The following is a 15,062-nucleotide window of genomic DNA, read 5'->3' on the forward strand; positions in this document are numbered from 1 at the left end:
TATTTTCAAAAATAAAACCTTTTGGACATGCCAATGTCAGTGGCATGGCCAAAGAACACTCCCTAGAAAATGTTTCATGCTGACACACCGACATGGCAACTTTGTCACTCACTCCAATGGGCGCGTTGTGGCAGTTTTTATTTTTATGGAACCGTCGGTGGTGTGGCCAATGGGGTTATTAAAACGTAAGTTAGGATAACTGTTCAAACGTGATATTTAGTAGAAGTTTCTCACTTGGAATCTACATATCTGAAAGATTGTGTGGCTGCAAAAATGTGACGGTACACGAGTGGTTGAGCCTTACTTGCGACCTTGGTCTCATCCCGTTGCATTGGTAAAATCCCCATCTGGAAAAGAATTCTATCTAAATCAAACTTTAGTGATATATATGATAGCCTCGGAAAAGGCTGCAGAAAGGAGAACAGTATTCTCCTATGTTTGTATGGGCTGAATATTTCTAATCAAGTGAGATTAGAGCATCTCTAACCGAAGCCTTTTCCGTGGCCGGATGAGCAAATTTGCTCCTCTAACGGCCGGAACCGAAGACCAAAATCGGTTAGAGGAGCAAATATAGGATAGTGACTCCTATAATCTTTCCACACTCTCTCAAATATACTCGGCCGCGAACTTGGCTCCTAAAGTTTGCCCTCCGCCTCGCCGCCGACCGTCCCGCCAAAACCTCTACCAGTCGTCGTCGGCGTCGGGATTATCCCCTCCCCGGTGGGAATGTCACTGGACGCAACATCATGTTCATGAACCCAAGCACATTGGATGACAAAGCTAGGGCATATTGGGAGATTGCTTGTGCGAGGATCTTAGCCCGAGAGAGTGGTGGTGGTGGTAGTGGTGATGGTGGTGGTGGTGGTGATGGTGGCCGAGGTGCTCTTTGTTGTGGCCGAGATGGTGGAAGAGGTGGAAGAGGTGGCAGAGATGGTGAAGACTCACTTTTGGAGCTAACTTGATCGAATTGACGTATTTTGGATTATATTTATGCATGTTTGCATTATGGATATATGCCATGTGGTGATTTGAAAATGATGATGAAATTTTTTTAGTCCTCTAAATGTTTGGGGATCGAATACGGCGGCCGAAGTTTAGAGGAGAAAAAAATATAAGCATCCACTTTAGGGATCCATTTTCTCCTCTAAATTATTGGGGTTGGGTTAGAGATGCTCTCAATGTGCGCCAACACCAATTAGCGCCACTATTAGACATTACAAAGTTTTGTGGGAGTTGGGATAGAATCTATGCCCTTAAGCCTGATGAACAGTTCGGAAGCGCGTTGTGTAGGATTCCTCTTTGGAAAGAACGGTAAGATGCTGATTTTCCCAATATTCTGATGCCCTCTTTCCACTCCTAGATATCCCTTTCCCACTCTCCCTCTATCCCCTAAGTATTAGTATGTCATAATATATGAATTACCACATTGTGTGCATGATGTCACTAAAACTGCAGAATCATCAAAATTGTGATAGAATGGTTGGTGCTGGGCGTTGGGTCTCAACTTGCTGAAAATGTAAGGAACCCTACAGGACAGATTACTGGGGATGTATATGTGGCTTAAGAGCAAGAACATAATGAGTGGACAGGATATGATAAACCACCTGAAATAAGGACCCCATATCTATTAATTATGCCCTTGATTACAGAATGTGTTCCAACTTGTAAGGTAAGAAATATGGCACGTAGTTCGATAATAATGCTGAAACTAATTATTGCCTAAATAAGATACAGCTGCTCAAACACAAGTGTTGCTGCTTCACAAGTTGTTTTTGGACAAGGTCACATTCTTATTTAGCTAACATATGGGAATGTGAAGGTTATGCTACTAAGACTAGTCATAGTGGGGAGTAACATAGTAGTAACATGCACTACTCTATGTTACTACCTTTCTATAGTGGGTAGTAACATATGTGTGGTATCATGCAAGGTCATATTTATTAGGTTGTAGATTCATCTTATCTTGAAAAGTGTGATGTTACGGTAACATAGTTAGTTACCATCTCAGTCTCTTTCTTCATTTATTGTCATGCCATATCACCAAAATATCTTGAAATGTGTGATGTTACTACCTATATTACTCTTACTATCAGCAGTCTCACCCGAATGCGTAGGATGACTCTTTAAATGGCCAAGATGTTAGTGTGCCGGGCCCAGTGAGGTGGATAAAGCGGAGACTGCGAAAATTATTTACTAACGAGGATGTCTAGAGATAGTGTCTTGTGGAACAATTGAATTATGCCGTGAAAAGTAAGCTGAACATTGTAGCTGACAAGCGCATCTCCTCCGGCACCCCGACACATGCGACACGTGTGAAAAAACGGGCGGGGGCCTCTCGGCAGCGACCTCTCTCGCGAATCCAACAGCTGATTCGTCGCCGCACCACCCTTGCTTCGATGCCGTTAGGTCCGGCCACCGCTGCCCGGAAACACCACATAGTCCTCTCTTCACCTCACTCACGATGTAGTTTAGGAAGCCTCCACTTCTTGACATAATCTAGTAGCCGACCCTTCTCCGGTCAAGCCATCTATCGCCGTCACCGACGGTGGTAGTATGTGATCACCCCTCCCGCCTCGTCTCTACCAGTCCGCGACTTAATGCCTCGGTGCGGCTCTCTGAATAGTCGGCGTACAACAGCGTATCGTGCCCACCCCGCCCACAACATGTTCGACCGTGTTCATAGGTCCATAGTTTTGGAAGATTTATTTTCTAGGTATAGTTTTCCATATTTGATCGCTTCGTTATTCGATAAATAGAGTATGGGTAGCGGCACTGAGATGATGTTTCATCAGCAGATGAAAGTGAATCTTTTCTTCATTTACGAGCGAAGATAAATACCCCACCACGGTAGGGAGATTCTTGGAAGGGCAAGAATAAGAACAAGACCGGCAACTGATGCAAAGTGTTGTGATGCTTGAGGATGACTCTTTTGCCGAAAATCCAACACATACACCTAGAACTTTCGACGAGGTTTCGGGATGAAGAAAGAGTTGTTCATGAAGATTGTGGAACGGTGCCGGCAAGTATGATGCCTACTCTGGATTTCCTATTTTCACTTCAGTTCAAATGCATGGATGCCTTGAGGTGTCTTGCATATGGACTTCCTTATCTCTTCACGTCCGACTCAGCATGTTGTGCACAAGTTTTGCTGGGTAACCGTCGCAGTGTTTGGACCACTATATTTGAAAGAGCAAAATGAAGAAGACACGACCCGGGTCTTGGAACATAACGCGGTGCGAGGGTTTCATTAGGGATGAAAAAATTGTCCGTTCTCTTGGTAGTGGATGTACAAAGGTCTTACCGGAGAGTGAAGTGTGGTTCCTGAAGCCGTAGAATATTATAGCCGGTGGATTGGACACATTTTCTTTGGTATAGTGGGATCTTAAAATGACATCAACCTATTGCAACACTCTCGTGTGCTTGCTAGACTTGTCAAAGTTCAAGCTCAAGAGGTAAACTATGAGATCAAATAGCCACTCATAAAAGGGTACTACCTAGGAGATGACATCTATCTAAAATGGGCGACATTTGTGAAGAGAATTTGTGACCCTTTTACAAAGAAAAAAACTTGGTTTACTACATGGCAAGGTTGTTGGGAGGATGTTGAGTAGGAATTTTGGTGTGCTTAAATCTTATTTTGCTATCATCATGTACCCTCCTCCACTATAGAAAAAAAAAGTTGTCAGAGACGAGGAAGTGATAGATCTTGATTATATTTTACCCGTGATATTGCGGCTACTTGCCGTTTTTCGATCCATTCTATTTAATTTTACCTAGTAAGCATTGAGGGACCGTGCTGTCTAATGGTTCCAAGATGTCAGCCACCTAGTATAAGAACGTGTATTATTTTCTTATTATTCTACCTTGATATTGCGGGCTACTTGCTTTTTTCGATCTCTTTCTTTTACTTTTATCTTGTTAATGTTGAGGGATGCTTCTGGCTGATGGTTCCTGATGCTAGCCTCTTCGCAACAAAAATATAAGATATCTTGATTATCACAGGGTACTTGGCTTTTTACAATATCTTCTATTTAGATTACGTTGTTAACGTTGAGGGACGTCGTTAGCTGATCGGTCCCATGTTAGCCTCCTTGCCTTGTCAATGATAGTGCCATGAGAGGGTAGTCACGACTTAGGGTTATTAGTGAAAGTAGACGATGGGATGCTCGGAACAGTGTAATTCGACGGTTTACCCAGGTTGACATCTCCTTGGTGGATGATCTGCGTCGTTGCTATAATTCACTATAAGAGCATAAAGTATATGTTACAATGATGCGTATGTCGTATTGTCTCGTGCCCTAAAATATGTCTCGGGGCCTAGGATTTGACGATGGAGGTAAAGACCGAACCGACTATGAAGTCCTAGTTTACATTGGCAAGTATACTGTGACTATACTACAAGTATTTCTTCTTCCTAAACCTTCTGGAATCCGTCTTAAACCTTTCTTATATCTCGATTTTTAACGGGTCCACAATAATCCACAACACGGAGTACTAAATTAGGTCGCCGGCTGAACGGGCGTGTATCAAGCTGGGTGCGGATGGCCCTTTGCCAAGGAACCGGAAGTGTTTTGACGAGCTAGAAATGACCAAAAGTTCAGCTAAAGGCCATTTATTTAGGACAAATAGCACCAACGTCTAGCAAGGCAGAGAAACAGAGCACTACACCACCATGATATAAATGTCCATCATGTCTAACAAGCAGATTCAACGGACAACAGAAAAATGATTAAACTGCACCACCGATAGAGGAACAGGGATTTTATCCGAACAAAAGGGGCTGACTTTGACAAATCGCAGATCAGCAATAGCAAGCTTGAGAAGAGAAGGGAGAAAGACTGGATCGGACCAGAGGGGAGAAATGAAACCCGTGCTTATTCGAGGTTGATGATGATGGGGGCCGGGGAGCAGAAAGAGAAGAAGCTAGACAGTTTTCGAAGTTAAACGTGAAATCTTTAACCAACGTTAAAGTGGATCCAACGCTGCCAACACACTTGGTAGGATATGAAGTAGACATAGTATGCCCAGATCGCCTCTTCCCTGGCCTCCTAACTACCAGAAACGCGACGGCGCCTAATTCCCTCACATGGCCACCAGCCCTAGCGTGAGTCCCCTCCCCCTGCCATTTTGGCGGCAGGAGGAAGGGGGACCTTGTTCCTCCGTTCTATAGTTAGTGTTAGGGTATGTATGCTGCGGTGTGTTGTCGGGGTGGTGGGTGCGGCGCGCGGGCGAACAAATCCGCATCAACTCTACTCCACACCTTGGAGCGATCTTCACGGTTTCGTCTCAGAGTTGATGGAAACATGTGCTTGTGGATCCTTCAGATCGGCGGCTTGGTCTTCTCGTCTTTCTTCATATCTAGCGAGATCTATTTCTTAGGCGTACATTATTATCCACAACGGCGCTTGGGACCGGGACGAGGTGGATGCTCTGGGGCGAGGATGTTGGTCTAGAGGTGGTGGATTTATCATTATTCCTCGACTTCGTCGATAGGATCGATGCGGTGGATCTTGGTCCAAGGGGATATCTCCGGTCGACGTGCCACGTCGACATGTGCCTCGCAGCTTGCAATGGACCAGTTCATCGACTCATAAAGCCTCGTCAGCAATAATACTCATTTAAATCTGGCAATGGTGGATACTCCCATCACTTCCAACGCACGTCTAGACGGTGTTGCAGTCCGGTTGCGACCGCTGGCTCCGAAAATTTTAGGAATAGTTCTTTACAAAAAAATTCAGGATATTTTCTTCTCTTAGTTTTCACGTTTATTTACTCATTTAACTTGATTCTCTATTAGTTATAAAAAAAACACACTTGACAGGCAATCGGTACCCTGCGCTCGCGAAAAGAATAGCATGTCCGTAGGCGCTGACAGATAGGCCCCAAAGGCAGTGCACCCGCTCGGAGCAGCCACAAAACACCATTTTTAGGGAACTTAGTGCTCCTATATTAGAATATACCTCCGGCAGTACCAGCTACCCATAGCTTGTGGTGGGACATATACACGTAGAGCAAAATATATGAAAGATACAGCTCCGATGCGGGGTTTGATTATGTCTAGGACTTTCTTTTTTTGCTTCGTCGTCGTGGTCATCATCATCGGAGCGCCCTAGGTAGCAGCTTTACCTACAGGACTACGGGATCACCATCACAATGGTGTGGGTCATGTGTATATATTGTAGATAGAGTACTGGTTTCATGCTGGAAAGGGATGAAGCTAGCTGTGTAAGACCAGCTCCTTCTTGCACCGGCCCAGCGATCACTGCCTGGAAAAACGACAAAATCAATCGAGGGTTAGTCAGGTTAACAAGCATGATGTGAAGATTGAAACCGAAATTGAGAAGCAGATGCCCAATTAACTGAAACTATATGGTAACGAGTCTCTATGATAACATATATCTGGGTGGCTTCAAAATATAACAAGTTTGACTGTTCCCTGTGAAGGGAAAGACATCGATCGAGGTAGATTCCGACAGACAAAAAGCAAAGGGTGCTTTCCAGTGAAGGACATTAATTTGGAAACATTATATGGAAGGATCTAGGGACAAGGGGGAAAAAAATCTGAGATTGGCATTTGTCCTGTACGTCCATATGCGAGAGAACAAAACATCAACTGCATAAGAGGAGCAGCACTACTTTATGTCCATGGAAAGGACAGCAAGCTTTAAGGGGCTGTGCTGCATGCTTTACATGCAAATCATCGGCAGGGTATGATGTGCTTAAAAACATAGGCTATTAGCCTAATAAAGATGTGCTGCTTTTGAGGTTAGTTGTCAGATAGACTGTAGGTTATGCGGTATCATGTCATTCTTCACTGTCTTGAGGAGAAGATTTGACAAAGCCAGTAAAATTACCTTGTAGGCAGATACATGTCCTTATTCTTGATCCTAAGAGGAGACATAAATTAACTGTATAAACCTGACAGCAACTTACTAGACGAAATGTCTTTGAAACAATATAACATTTTATTTATTTAGCAACACAAAGCATGATCGGATTTTAGGTGATCCACGATTATTTTGTTCATCTTTGAACTAAATGACTAAAGAAAGCACACTATTTTTGAGGAATAAAATGTAAGTGTTCTTGCAAAAAAAAAATATTAAAACGTCAAATAAAAACAAAAAACTAGGTATTTTCGATCTCCCTTTCACAAATCAAGAATTTCCTTCATGACCAGTTATGACTAAGTAATTCAGTAGTACTACCAATTCTCATGAAAGTGTTTAACCAGAATGCATAATATTTCTCAAATGGTATCACTAGATTCTGCATGACATCAGCTAGGAGCTCCTGTCTAGCTTAGGACAAACAAGTTTTTAAGGACGATAGCGGAACAAGCTAGATCACGAAAATGAAACAACACATGTTCGCTTGCAAAGGCAAATGATAGCATGTACTATGCGATTCTAACCAGTATGCATTCACATTGATCGGTTTTGTGAATAATTAATTAGGCAAGAATCCATGTTATACGACTGGGTGCATTAATAATGAAACTTGATCTCATCAACATGATAAGAATGTTTTCTAAAAACCAAAGTTTCATCTTCTACAGGTAATATGATATACACTTTCCGTTATATGGATAACATCATGAATAAATGGACATAAATTGAAAAACACATTCTCGTGACACTTCTAACTCGAAGGACATAAAGAGAGAGATAAAAAGATATGCCTCACTTGTTAGAAAACTTAATCCATAGGAGCTTGCCAAAAAAAGCTTATTTTCAGATGACAGAGAAGATGGCCATAAGATAGATCATTACAAAGAAAAGTAACTTGAGGAATTAGTCTAGATCATTATTTCATCAAGAATAGCACACTCTAAATCTCACCCAGTCATGAGTCATGACCGCCACCGGGCTTGATGGTAGAATTTCTAGAGATCAAGCCTGTTTGTCAAGCACGGAGTTTGTACACAAATACAATTTGGAATACATGGAAAGAAAAGGGCATAGAGAAGTCGTCTCTCACAAGGGAACAGCAAGATAACATATTAGGGGAGGAAAATGCATGACAGGATGGCCATGAAACAAGTAAAAGTTTCCAGCGCAAGTGACTGCACCCAGAATTCAGGCCGAAAGCAACACCGCCATTCGCACACACCAAACGACTAGTATGCAGAAGAGGACGGTCACTATGTAATGATGCATGCATGGATGCAATAGTCCGTAAATGAGAAAAGATTCAGACTTCTTAACTACCTCTGCTCCTGTCTTCTGCCACCGTTGCTGGAGCCCCCATTGGTGTTGCCGCTTCTAGTGCCGCTGCCGCCGTACTGGCGGAGGTCTCCTTCCTCAATGTGCTTCACGTCTTGTTCCAGCTCCTCATAGTGCCTTTTCACTTCCTCGGCAGACCTGCCATCGCCCACATCCCGCGCCACCTTCTGCCAGCGGTCTGGCGTGTTCTCGTCGTACCTGGCTAGCACCTTCTCGAACAGCTTGTTCTGCCTCTTCGTCCATGGTGGACTCATGCTCTAGTGGCTTCTCAAGAAATACAATGGTAAGGTGAATTTTAATGGCTATTGGTACTACAACTACTAGTGCTACTAGATCACTGGCTTGGCTTGTGTTTGTATGCAACAAGAGCGAGGGCAGTGATGCGGCTTATATAGTGAGAGCGAGGAGAGGCTAGCTAGTTGGAGAATCATGCTTGGGAATGGTAGAGAGGTGAAATGGATGTGTTGGTGGTACCTGTAGGCAAATGAACGACAAGCTTGCATAGGAGCCACAAAAAGAAAGAGAGGAGTTTTCATTACTTTGGTGTGTGCGAAATGAAATGCATGGAAGAATCAGGATCGCCTCAGGTCTGCTGGAGGAGGGAAGGACGCCCCTTTCATCTCTTTTTGTCTCGCATCTTCACTGAAACTATTTGTTCTTTTGTTCATTGGCAGAGCCCTCTAATACTTCAAGGAGGCTAATGACTACTATGATTAGTAATTACCATAGGCTAAATATACCTAAAGCACCAGGTGATTAGCGCACAAGGCAACATGATTCCTTGTGGCACTGTTCAAGCTTTAAGGGGCACAAATTATTACTATATATTATCACTACTATCAGAGAAACAATATTCCTAAAATATTATTTGTTCAAATGATTCCCAAATGTGTTGGTACCTCTTGGTTGGACTCATAAATCAAACATACCAGACAGTGTAATTGAACAATGCACCGTACGACCTTCCAACAAGCTTTCAAGTCCTTGAACCGAAGCAAAACAAATTACCGGATCCTTATATAGTCCTTACTAAGTGATACGTCTTGGACTTCCATTGAAGAATATTTAGGGCAACAAAAAGTTGGGTGCTGGGAATTTCAACGTACATTGATCTCTTTCTTTCTTAGAAAGCAAACGTACACTTATTGAATGTCTATTGTAGACACTAGGAACAAACGATATGCACCATCAGTTGCAGTTCATTAGCATGAATTATCTGTACTACGATTCCAGATTGTAAAAGCAGGACCATTTTTGCCATAGATTGGCTGAGAATTATTGTACCTTGTGGCTAGAAGCTAAATAAGTGCGTAGCATTTTTGTGTTGACATTCACCCTACCCTCTGAAGCATAGATTTTCAAAGATTTCTTTGTCAGTCTGCCAATGATAGAATGTTGGACATGTTTTACAGGTCTTAGCCTGCGTCTGTATGATGTATACCACTCTTTACACGTAGACTTCTAACCTCTTAATGTTGAATCAGAGTGCCTCTCATGACAAAGGATGAAGAAGCACCCAACTCATGAGGAACTAATGGAGATATTAATTTGTAATAAAAGGAACTAGTGGAGATTAACACAAAACCTTGTTGGGCTTTCTCTAGTCAGGACGATAAAGAAAGGAACAGAACATGCGTCCTTTTGGTCAGAAGTAATAGCAGAGTAGGTTCATCTCCCCTTCCATATGTTTATTCATCTGATTTCTCAACCCACGAGGGCTCATGGATTCCAGGTGATGGATAAGTGATGTATAAAATTCATATCCACCCTGAAAATTTGTCTGTTCCTTTTGGGATGGCAGACAAACTGGATGCAGAGCTAACCTAGTTCCATTTGCAGAAACTGTACGATAGACAGATCTAACATGGTACTGTTATGGTGCAAGGCTTATTTGCAATCGTGGATTGTTAACTGGGTCAGACGTGTGCCCATGTGGGACAGCTAGATCTGATCCAAATCTTGAATCTACACGACCAAAAGTGAAGAAACTATAGTTGCACAGGGCAATGCTATATAACTGATAACAATAAAAACAATATCTGCCCTGATCGTAAGAGTTTTGTATGCATTTGCAACATATCTTGAATTTCTTATCCATGCTCCAGTGGCTTCCCTTCAATTAATTAGTTTTACTAAAAAATTGATTTCCACTTTAAGTTTTATGAAGTATAATTTAATATGCAGAACATAGTGTATGAATCTACACATATATAGGCTTTCTAAGTTCCAAGGTGGACTCGACTGCTGTTAATGTGACATTATGAGTATTTTGAAGTGGGTAAACTTGATATGATCAGGGTTTTGCTTGCAATTCCAGTGAATTATGATAATATTTCTTACGTAAAACTGTTTACATACATCTTCCGTTTCATATGGGTGGTTTTTTTTCGTAGTTCAGCAACTAACAGTTGCGGACAAAGATTGCTCCTGTAGTTATTCCCTCCTAATTATATTTACTTCCTTTAACTACTTCCCGATTTCAATTTCCATGAACGGAAATTGTTGTTTCTTGTGATTCAATTTTTTTTCATGTGCTACTTATTTATTTGGAAAATTTAATTATGTCTTCATACTCAAGTAATACACATCATAAATTGTTCAAACAACGATAAATATATTAAATCATAAAATCATAAAAGATTGTCCTTGTATCTCCATATTTTTGTAGTCTTCTTCCACTTTGATGATATTCAAGGTTGGAATAAGTGTACATATAAAAAATTACACTAGTTTCATATTTAATTTATTTCGGTCGAACATGTTTCTTGCATGTGCACTGTCACACTAGTCGATCTGAAGTTTAAGTCAGAAAATAACTTAAGAATAAATATAGAATGAAGATGAGTGATATTCAAGCAATAGTATACATGAGAGTACACTACTTATTTCCCACAAAATAATAATCAAAACGACACAACAGGTACCGAGGAGATTCCTCACAAAATAATACTAGCATAGTCCATACTCCATAGGTAAATCTATCCCTCCCAATGTAATGCTATTTCAATTCTTTCATTTCATATACAGAAGTTTTTCGCACCTCAATTACGCACACTTGAGAAACTTGAATACCTTATCCATTTCGTAAAAGAAGGCGGATAATTTTTTTTCAAAAGTCAAACCATGTGAAGTTTGACCAGACTTTTAGAAACTATCAACCTCTACCATATTGAATAAATCTTATTTGATACATCATTAAATATGTTTTCATAGTATATCTATATAATATTATAATTTTTGATATATTTTTCTATAAACTTGGTCAAACTTACATTGTTTGACTTCACAGAAAAAAAATGCCATGTTTTCAGAAACGGAGGTAGTAACATTAATTTCAATTTGAAACTTGGCAATACCTTTGCAACAGTATTTGTAACCAGTAATCCTGAATTTCCTGCTTTGATGGATAGTAATTAGGGGAAAATCTAGTCAGATGCATATATCAAAATCTAGTCAGTTCAACAAAGAAGCTGAATCCAACTGAAGGTATTAGTTTAAAATCCGTATCTAATTAACAAAGCTTGCAGGCGGGCAATTAGGAACTAGTTGTCCAAATGTGATATATACATCTCCTTCCTTTGAAATTTGGATTCTGAGAGAAATGCATAGGCATGACTAAGAATATCTAACATATTTCGCAAGCATAGATGCATAATTAACTAAAGTAGGTGAGTCCAATGTGGCTTTAAAACTGTATAATTAACTAAAGTAGGCGAGTCCAATGTGACTTTAAAGAAACAACCAACAACTTAAATGTTTAAGTTTCATTTCTAAATTTATTTTTATGTTTTTAAATAGCATTGTCGCAAAAAAAAGGCAGGTACATGCCAGAATGGAGCTGTAATGTATTGGTGTGTTCCCGGAGCATTCCCCTGAGTTCTTTTAGTGTAATACTAGAATTAGGTTAGCAAGCCTAACGCACTTCTCCTAGCTGTTATATATTACATATTTGAGAAGTAGGATACATCATGATAAATATTGAAAGCACCTTTTATCATGACTTAGGCCCCAAATATTCTTGTCATATATGGCACTATGAATTTCATTAAACTTTCTCTACATCAAAGATCAAACCAAATATATAGTGTACCGGAAGTGTGTTCAATTCTACTCAGTAACAGACACATTGACATAAAGAGATTCACATCAACTGTATATTGTATTGTACACGGAATGTAGAAATTACCTTTGTAAATTCGAAATGCATCAACTAGATCCAACAGAAGAACTTCCTCAATAGTCTGCATCAGTCAAAAGGTTGCATACTTTCCTTACAAAGATGCTTCCCTCTTTCAAGTGGCTCCATCTTTAATCATATTCCAAGTACACAAAGATGCATGATAACAACTCCTGTGGTATTCTACATTGAAGGTCCGAGCTTAATTAGCATATTGACCAGTAATTTTATGGAGTTTGATACATAGCAAGTAACACATGAAAACCATAACAAAGGTAGGCATGATCATGTAAAAAAAAAGGAAGGCATGATGGGCATTGATGTTGGCAAGATAAATGACTCATGCATCTTTTATTAAAATAGATAAACGTGGAAATACAAACCCCTGTTTCTTGCGACCATAATAGCCTGATGGCTATCCACGTCAACACGCTTCCGTAATTATGTCACCCTCTGAAGCTTGCAGTTTCCATGAGACTTAATATTATAGTTTCCATGAGACGAGGACGTGGGCATAGCCCAGTGGTTGGGGTCGCAGTGGCGCACTCCAACGACCAGAGTTCGAATCCTGTCAGGAACGAATTTTTGGAATTCTCACGCCGAGGTCCCGCTTCTACTATATCATTTAGTGTCTAGTTCCTCCTAGCACTAATTCATTTTTTTTTCATAGTTTCCATTAGACTTAACATAAGAAACCTGATTAAATACTACTCCATTCGATCCATAATAAGTGTCAGGAATTTGATACTAATTTAGTACAAAGTTTGTACTCAGTCAACGACACTTTTTTTTTTTGGATCAGAAGCAGTACCATCTTTTTCCATGGTCCCAGAGAGAAAAACTCATTAAGGATGCCTTTACAATACATCCTACAGATAACTTAGCACAAATAGAACAAAATTATGTCTAAAATTCTTGATAGATGCTTCTACACTTTCCAATCACATTCTTGCTTATGTGTCATGCATTCATCCACAAGAAAATATATATGTTCTATAGCTTGACTACTTGTTACTAATGGGCACCACAGACCTATTGTGCACACGCCGTGGTCCCGATGCACACTGTGACAACAAATGGAAGTTTTTATAAGAGAGACTTCCAACAAGGAAGAAGGTTCTGTAGAGACAGAAGTAGATTTTTGCACCTAAAGATACGGTATACACATCAGGAAAAGTTTCATATTCGTGCTCATGCGAATCTCCCACGTGACACACCTCAAGTGGTTCTTATACAGCGGTGCACAGATTTGAGTCGGTGAAAACTCTGTACAAGTTGATCAAATTTTGTATCCAACTTGGACTAGTACCTCATCATTGGGGGATAAAGGTGCAGATTTGATAGTAACGTTTTCTCAACTGTCTCCAACAAGGAATATCTGTTCAAAAGGTTTAATCTTTTCAGGGAAGAGATCTGGATAAAAACAATCTGGATGTTTCTTACAATCCATCACACAAGGGCACAACCTGGCATTTCTATTGTTTTTTCCATTCAGTTTCTTTGTCGTTTCCGCACAAGTTTTATAGTTGACATAGCCATGACAGCATTTAGATGAACGAACTTGCCAAAAAACTTTATATTAAATTTTTGTAAAATCACTCGTGCTATCTTTTTATTTTTTCCAAAGCTGAACTTGTATTCCATATCATCCCTGGTGATGTGAATAAGTAAATTCATGATTCCATGGGACAGTCTAGACTTATTTTCACAAATATAATGATTTGGACATGCCTGGTGTCATGACCAAAGAACACTTCCAAGAAAATTTGCCATGCGGACCCACAGACATGGCAAATTTGTCACTCTCTTACTCTAATAGTGGTGGTGTGAGGCAGTGTCTTTTCTATGGATCCAACGGTGGTGTGACCAAAAGGGATTATTCAAAACTAATTTTGGATAACTGTTCAAATGCAGTATTTAGTAAAAGTTGCTCACTTGGAATCTATATGTCTGAAAGATTGTATGGCTGCAAGAATGTGGTGGTGGACGCATGGTTCACCATGCGTCCTAGGCCTCATCCATCTTGTTGGTTAAAATGGCCATCTGGAATAGAATTCTATCTGAATCGAACTTCAATTTTATGTGATAGAATAGGAAAAGGCTGCAGAAAGGAGAGAACAATATTCTCCCTATGTTTGAATGGACTGAATTTTCTTATCGAGTGAGATTAATCTGTAACAACACCAATTAGCGCACTATGAGACATTACTAAGCTTTTTGGCAGTTGTATAAATCTATGCCCTTAAGCGTGATGACCAGTTCAAAAGGGAGTTGTGTAGGATTTCTCTTTGGATAGAATAGGAAGATGCTGGTTTTACCAATATTCTGATGCTCTCTTTCTCTCTCCCTTTCCTACTCTCCCTATGCCTAATTATAATATGTTAGAATTCATGAATTACAGCATTGTGTGTATGATGCCACTAAAACTACAGAATCATCAAGTCATGATAGAATGGTCGGTGTTGTGCGATGGGTGTCGACCTCCTGAAAAAGTAAGGAACCTCACAGGACAGGCGACAGGTTATGAATATGTGGCCTACGAGCAAAAGCATAATGGGTGGATAGGATATGATAAACCCTCTGACAGAAGAACCTCCTATCAATGAAGCCCCTGCTTGCAGAATGTGTTCCAACTTGTAAGGACAGAAATATGACATGTC

At 40.4% G+C, this 15,062-nt stretch overlaps 1 protein-coding gene across 1 annotated transcript; it reads right to left on the reverse strand.

The window, feature by feature from the left end:
- Positions 1-5,957: 5,957 nt before the first annotated feature.
- LOC124676821 (protein RADIALIS-like 4) lies at positions 5,958-8,570 on the reverse strand. Its single transcript, XM_047212850.1, has 2 exons — positions 8,211-8,570; positions 5,958-6,266 (listed from the first exon to the last, which is right to left on the reverse strand). The coding sequence occupies exons 1-2, from the start codon at positions 8,477-8,479 to the stop codon at positions 6,260-6,262; spliced, it is 276 nt and encodes a 91-aa protein (XP_047068806.1). The 5' UTR covers positions 8,480-8,570; the 3' UTR covers positions 5,958-6,259.
- Between the last annotated feature and the right edge of the window lie 6,492 nt (positions 8,571-15,062).

Source organism: Lolium rigidum, chromosome 1 (genome assembly GCF_022539505.1).
Source record: "Lolium rigidum isolate FL_2022 chromosome 1, APGP_CSIRO_Lrig_0.1, whole genome shotgun sequence".
In the NCBI taxonomy this organism is placed as follows: domain Eukaryota; kingdom Viridiplantae; phylum Streptophyta; class Magnoliopsida; order Poales; family Poaceae; genus Lolium; species Lolium rigidum.